Genomic DNA, 7,722 nt, shown 5'->3' with positions numbered 1-7,722 from the left:
ACTAGTTGTTCGTAGATAAAAGTGTCTGTGAATATGATACTATATTTTATTGCAATTACTGAAAAGTCACTAACTGCAGCGTAATTTGGCACATTACACGTTCTGGGTGCATATCCTATCGAATTACGGCTAACATTGCAGCAAGGAAAAATCTTGGATAGTCACTTTGGTCTATATGAAATATTACAAAGCTTGCATGTTTAAAACATTAATAATCTCGTCACAAAATGTACTTACATAAAAATCTGTTTAGTTTTATCTATTACTAAATGAATGTGCTTCCTCAGTACTGTGCGTCATTGTATCTGATGCGGAGACCCCTTCTCGAACCCCGTTATAAATAAAATCAGACACAAATTTCACATAATAACTAAACTTATGTAACGGTTAGAAGAGAAAATATAAAAAAGGAATTCCCAGCTAATTCAGTTTTAATCGTGATGCTATGCTTGTGTATGGTCATATCACTTACATTATACGGGTAAGACCGGTTAATAAACCTTGCATCTCGTGTGCTGCCTACCAGAAGGAAATGAGGAAAATGATATCATGAGCTGGTTTCTTCGGGAAGCTTTCCTCTCCAGGTGTCTCATATAAAATAGACAAGCACACCATTAAGATCTCTTTTTCATTGAGTACTACCTGTGCGGCGACACGATAAACACGATTAATTTAAAAATGTTTCTTGATTGAAACCCACTACTGCGTAAAAGTTACTATATGTGGGCTTCTAACCAAACATATGTAAATATTTCGGTGCAAATATTTTCAGCCAATCGCCATCTTTCATTATTTCAAAGGCTATACCATCACAAATAGACTGGTTCATTGCATTAGGCATATTATAGAATAATAACATTGAGAATTAAATGTATGTACAGCTGTTTTGAATGTTCTTACCAGTATAGAACATTGAAATTATTCTAATGTCGGTATAATGCTTTATATATACACGGATGAGTACTTGCTTGTATGATTGTTCTTCACCTTAAGAAAGCCTGACTGTCTGATCACATTTTCTTTTCAGATCCTCGACGTATAGAATAAACACTTCCCCAGTCTAATACGAACAATTTGTATATCTGTTCAGCACAGGTATTGCAAGATGGATGTACGAGCATGGACAAAAGCGGCAAGAGCATTATCATACAATGATGGCGTAACCTTTAGCTCTGAAGAAAAGTTTGTTTTTATACCAATTATCGTTATCGGCCTGATTGGTGCATTTGAACATTTTCCTATTTCTCTTAAAACCAATTTATTTTCATGCGTTACATTAGCCTGAAGGCTTATTTGCAATGGAAACAGTCGGTAATAATGATTAGTTTCTAATCAATAATTTTCAGGTAATCAAACGCATATTCAAGAGCTCATTACTTTATAATGGGTGGCATGATGTATTCTTAAATAAAGTATAAAGCAACTAATTCCCTTTCAAAATAATAATTACTACGAATTTGTAAATTTAAAGCCAATAAATTTCCATGTAACCCACCCAGTTAAGCAATGATAACAGGCAAAGCCATTAACGTGGCTCTTACTAGCATCTGTCTGTCAAAATGTTCTTCATTCGGCGTTCTTTAAAAGTCATTGGGTTGGCTACATGTGAAATGTTGTGTAATTACGCCTTAAAATATAAGAGTAAAGGTTGTGTTGGGTAATTGCTGAGAACCAAAGCAATTATGTCATAGAATTTAATAAACTCAGATGATTTAAAAAGTATCATTTTTCATCTGATTTTTGTGGGATTTTCACAATAAATGGAAATCGAGTGTAAAGAAAATAAAATCAAATAGAAAGGCGTGCTTGTTTCAGTTTTGCAAAATTCTTCAATTAGATAATTAGATACAATTCTGTTTAATATAAAGCCACTTAGACTTTCATACTGTCAAATCATATCGTAATTATTACTTGTGCGCCAGTATCACAAATGTTTGTTAATTTAAAGAAAGTTGTTATTCGTTAGAATATTAGCCTTTTGAATCAATTGTACGTATGTATTATGTAGAGTGCACAAAAATTAATAAACATATTACGAAAGACAACTTCATTCTGTACATGTCAAATATGATTCATATGGTTTACATTTTTTGTTTTGGGTGGAATTTTCCTATATGTTCATAACGATAATAACTTTTAAGTTTTGTCTTGGATGGATCGTGCAGAACTTAAATATTTTGCTAGACATTAAGACAGAATTGTAATTTGGCCATACATTTACAATACTGGCTATTAAACTAGAATGAATTTCGGTGTCAATAATAATAATATTGACAGAAACATACCTATTGTATTGATTTACCCGACGTGTTGATCACTGGTATTTTGGTGCATGCAAAAGAATCTTTGGACAATGCTCCTGTGTTTTCAGAGTAGATTATACACAAATAACCAAACGTGTTCCTCAAACAATAAAGAAAAGAATAGGTTTTGAAACTTATAATGTAATTTGATTTCTTTAACACATTCGTAAATCATTACTAAAATATATATGTACCTGTCATCTGATGAAACTGCGTTCAAGAAGTATCACGGGTGTAATTACTGTAAATGTATTTCAATTACATTATTTTACAAGTCAGTGGCCAATACTCTGCTGTCGGGGTAGTATGTAAACTATGATTGGACGCATCACCTCATTATCCACTCTTTCGTTCATCTCTATCTGTTTTTAAGTACTATATTTTAAAATATTAATATAAGGCTTATACTATAATGCTTTTTAAGATGTCTTATGCAATATCGTTATAAACTTAAAATTAAACTGGTCCTGTTTCTGTTTCAAAGAATGTGTGTTCGACTAATTTATGTGGACATCATTGCGTTTTTGCATGACTATCAAAACGATTTCAGCATCATACAAAACAAATAAAATGCAAAATCAACAGCTGTGACCTTTAGGAACAATCCGAGGACGGCTATATGATCGTTATAAAGGAGATCATATTCATTTTACCTGTAAAATGTAAGCGATTATTGGATCACTGAATCCACCAGGAAGAGGCAGCAGCAATTATAAATTAAAATGGTTACGGAAAGGTTAAAATCAATAAAGAAGTCTGATGTGTCGCTTGGTCAAAATGTTATTTCAGGCTTTTATAAAAAATTGCAACATGTTCATAATCACAGGGGTATTTAGCTAGCTTGTAATCATCGATGATATCGATAGGAAAAGCATATTTATCACGGTCTTCGTAAATAGGATCGAGATACAAACGCTAAGACCCATTCAGTTGTAAGCATAAAATCGGAGTCCCGGTATTCTTTTGTGAAAGAGTGTGTGAGTCTTATGAGCTCAGAGTACGGGCGTGGACTATATATCGATTCTCCATAACATAAACTGTCCCCCTGAGTGAAACTGACACCTACATTGTGTGTTTGGCTTGCATGATCCTTTTGACGCTCACGGGATTAAGCTAGGTAAACATGGCTGCTTTTCTGAAATGCAAGTTTTATTTCATCTGTCATTCCAACAATCGAATCTTTTTCCTCCTTCATTATCAGGTCGATGTTTAGGCTATTTTATATTCCTTCTACAATATTGGCTCGCACAATTTCCAAAAGTTCCTTCGGATCCAGTTCTAGAAGTCAGAGTTTAATATTTTGTATTTTACATATCACGCATGTTCGAGAGGATAAAAACTTTGGAAATCGTAATCGTTTTAGCCTTGGAATGATAAGTTGTCTCTCAAATTAATTCAGAAATTTATCATTTCTTGTAATACACCCCATCAAGTGTGCTTCTGGCAGCATATTATTAACAGCTCTGCCAGACATAAAGCGTGTTTTCTCGGTTGGGTACATAAGCTATTTTTTGACCAGTTGTGTGTGGAAAATATATTTTCAGACTCGAATGTCACTAGCATATGTGTATATGTGTCAAATGAAAGCGCAAGTAGGCTTCGCTGAGTGCAGCGACGCAAGAGCTTCATGAACTTTTATAATTTAAATCCGCATTTGCAGCCGTCAAAATACTTGTTTTTTGTATTGGCACAACTGGACCTGGTCATCTGGTTTTATGCGTCTGTAGTTAACACGATCTAGTCCTTAGTGATAAACAGAGATCTAAATATCACTTGAGTTTGATTGTATATAAGATTGCTACGTGTTGTAGCTCTAATTGATAAAATCAAGCGAATACAAAATTTCTCCCTTCCCATTTTATACTCGTCTAACGGGAGTGAAAAAGTTGCATGCTTTTATGTATAATATCTATCAACAGAGAATACATTACCATTGTAGCTAACGGAGTGGGAAACGGAAAACCTAGTTGTTTAACTTTTACAAGATTCTCTTGACAAAACTGATGCGTGTTTCCATCGCATCAGTTTTGTCAAGAGAATCTTGTAAAGCAGCACCTATTATAAGTTGACAGCAAGACCATCATTGTCCAGTACATGTTTCCTTTATAAATTTACATAAATGCAATCGAATACGGTAGTTATACTTTTGAAAGTTTGACAAAGCTATTAGGTATACATGCTTTTAAATTAAAGTGTGACCCAAAGGTGGTGCAATAGATACAATAGTTTAAAACTCACGCAACATACAAAGTATCTCTAAATTATAACCTGCTGAAAAAATGGCAGACAAAGGGTTGAAGACATTTTATTCACTACAGTTTACACTTCATATATTTGTTACCTTTGGGCACATACAAATAACTAAGGTCCAAACAAACCGCAGGATATTATTTGACCGAATTTCAATACTTTATTTGTAAGAACGACTAGACATGCTTTCACCCTATATATAATATGTCCATTAGGAAACTTTGGGGATAAAAATAGTGATAATGATGTGCGACTACTTTTTGAGAAAAGTTCACCTGGATATGCCAACTATAAAACCTGGCCATCGCTCATATCCAGTAGCAGTAGCGGTAGCAGTAAAATGAAAATGAATTACAGTTAAACCTGAATATTGCGCACAATTTAATAATACTTAGGATTCCTCGGGGACAATCCATTAATTTATTGTGGTAACTATTCTCAGCCAATGAGCGACCTTCATTCTTTATAAAAAGAAATGTAATATAAATCGAAAAACAGTTTATTTATGTGATCTTTACTCAAACGTTTACTATAAAAATAATTTTTTATAACCAGCATTGTCTACATTTTTTGTAAAAGCAAAAGCACTACATATTTCTGTAGGTCATACATATTTGTCTAGTTGATATGACATATTATCAAATTCAATAATTAGAAATTATGTGTAGGTACAAGTGGTTCGAAAAGCTGATGCCGTTTGCCAGAGTAGGAGATGGTAATATATCTCAAAGGCAGCATCATGCTTAATATGTTTACCAGGGTAAATGCTTTGTGATGTGTCAGGTGCGTTGTTTTTCATCACCCAGATAAAGCTGACCTTCGGTATTCCCACATTTGGGTAAATAGTAATAGTGTGTAGGTGAAAAATATAAATATGTATTGCTACATACCAGTCATGATTACCAACTTTTCCGTTACTAGCCAAGATATTGGATCATGATTTTTATTAACATAAACTCTCTGCAATAATACAATGAGTTGTTCAGTGTAGTTTCGTATAACCTGATGAAAAGGGCGGCGCTCTTGAAATACAAACCAAATGGTTTTCTTGATCTTACCAAGGATGAATCTTAGTAAATTCTTGCCAATGTTGATAAACGAGAAACAATAATAAAGCATGCTACGCTATTATAATACAGATTTATATTTTTATTGCTAATGATAATTCACTTTTATAGCTACAAATATGGTATCCTTTTTCAACAGTCTTAGAGTTTATAGTGATTATACTTAAAGTCAATTCAGAGTGATAATAATTTTAATGCAGTTTGTATTCTATGTTAATCAATATGGGGCCCCGAGTGGCCGAGTGGTCTAAAGCGCTCTCCGTTACGAATCACTGCCATCTCACCTCTGTGGGTTCGAGTCTAGGATTCGGCTAATGTGGGTATGTGAGAAAGCTTGCCAGTAGCTTCTCGTGGGTCGGTGGTTCTTTCTGGGGTTTTCCCGGGTTCTTCCTCCACCATTAATACTGTCCGCCATGTATAGCCTTTCGTGTGCTGAAAAATGGCGTTAAACCCTACAACAACAACAACAACAATTTTAATCAATATCAGTAGATGAGGTTAAAATTTTCAGTCATTTGCAAGACAGGTTATGGACAATTGATTTCAGGCTTATATGTTAAGACATTGACAAACGCACATTTTAATTATTCATATCGATCGAGCAGCAATCCAGTGAAAGTGGTCCAGTAGCTTCCGTGCACAGTTTCAGTTTTGCCAGGATATTCCTTGACGTAGACCACCTGGCCCTTCTTCATCACAGCTACCACCGTGACTGACCCTGAACTGGTTGCTGCGCCACCCGAATAAACCCTTCCAATCTCTTCCTTGTCTTTTACAATAACTAAATGAACGGTTAGGCCATAAGTAGACAATACGCTTACAGAAAAGGAATAAAGCCCAAGCGCAGGAGCCTTGAATCTTCCAGTAGAGGAATCATAGCAGTTGCCCTCATTGACCATTATATGGTCAAAAACCACCGTCTGTTCGGATACGTACGTCGTTTGTGCAGTTAGTGTAGCAGTGAAAGCAATGCCATGTGTAACCAATGATACATTCCCGTGATCAGCTGAAATAAAGAAAAGTCTATTTTTTATATCAACCAAATCTACTTTCAAAGTGTTTTTATGTTACTATTCACCAATATTTGAAACGCGTGTTCCAGTTTCAATATAAAAATATGCCTCAGAAACAGTTGCCTGAGTTGAATTTTAACAACAGTCTTCATTGTTGCTTGTAGCATTATCTTCTTATATTTAATGAAAGTTAGCTTTATCGTTGTATTTATTGTGCGCATTAAGCAAAACTGCAACGTATAAAGGCGACTTCTTTTTCTGTTCTATGACACAGATATTAGTTAGATTTGTTCGTTTTGATTCGCACATGAAAGTTAGTTTAATTCTTGAAATGAAGTCGACATCAAAGTTACAACACGAAACAATAAAATGCAATTAATACAGAAACAGGAAAGTAGTAAAGGAGGACAGACTCACCGAGAAGGCGATAAACACATAGTCATGTACCTTGTCTCTCTCTTTCATCAGATTTTCTTTTCAGTTCCTCAACTTGTAGCATAAGCACATCAACATCGTTCTGTAGAAGAAGTCGTTTGGCCTTTTCCTCTTCTAATCGAATACGAACAATTTCGAGATCACTTTTTCCTATGTCATTCAATATGTTTGTTTTAACACGGGCTAAAGCGGCGAGTAAAATCAAATGTCGGATTGAGAGCATTGTCACTCCAGTGTAGTTGACCGTATATTAATGGCATTTAAACTTACTGAGTGTAACTTGTTCTCTTTTATACTGACCTAGTCCGTGTACCTGCAACGTCTCTAGATTATCTTACAACCAATCAGTTTTTAATCCAGTGGAATATATTACCCTCGCAGAAAACTGAAGGCAGAGAGTGTAATTTGGGTTATTATTAAGCATTATTCAACCAATCAAAGACGAATAAATACCTTCCTAAATGTGAAATACTACATCAATAAATTACCATGCAACCTTCCCACTCAGATTTCGCGCAAGATTGATAGCAACTGTCGTTTTGTCACACTCCACCCCCTACCTCAATGTGTCAAATAAGTTGTTTATTACCCATTTTGCAAGAAACTTGAATCCCGATATGTGTAAAATATTGCCTGAGGCAACAAGTTTGAAGG

General features: G+C 34.8%; 1 protein-coding gene across 1 annotated transcript; it reads right to left on the bottom strand.

Annotated features, from left to right (window-relative positions):
• Nucleotides 1–4,592: 4,592 nt before the first annotated feature.
• LOC149784784 (complement C1q tumor necrosis factor-related protein 3-like) lies at nt 4,593–7,322 on the bottom strand. Its single transcript, XM_089933318.1, has 2 exons — nt 7,081–7,322; nt 4,593–6,626 (listed from the first exon to the last, which is right to left on the bottom strand). Exons 1-2 carry the CDS (start codon nt 7,289–7,291, stop codon nt 6,205–6,207), a joined length of 633 nt encoding a protein of 210 aa, XP_089789444.1. The 5' UTR covers nt 7,292–7,322; the 3' UTR covers nt 4,593–6,204.
• Nucleotides 7,323–7,722: the final 400 nt, after the last annotated feature.

Source organism: Sinohyriopsis cumingii, chromosome 14, assembly GCF_028554795.1.
Source record: "Sinohyriopsis cumingii isolate HCF-2022 chromosome 14, ASM2855479v2, whole genome shotgun sequence".
NCBI lineage: Eukaryota > Metazoa > Mollusca > Bivalvia > Unionida > Unionidae > Sinohyriopsis > Sinohyriopsis cumingii.
Note: the sequence above shows the minus strand (reverse complement) of the source record. Positions and strands in the feature narration are given on the sequence as shown.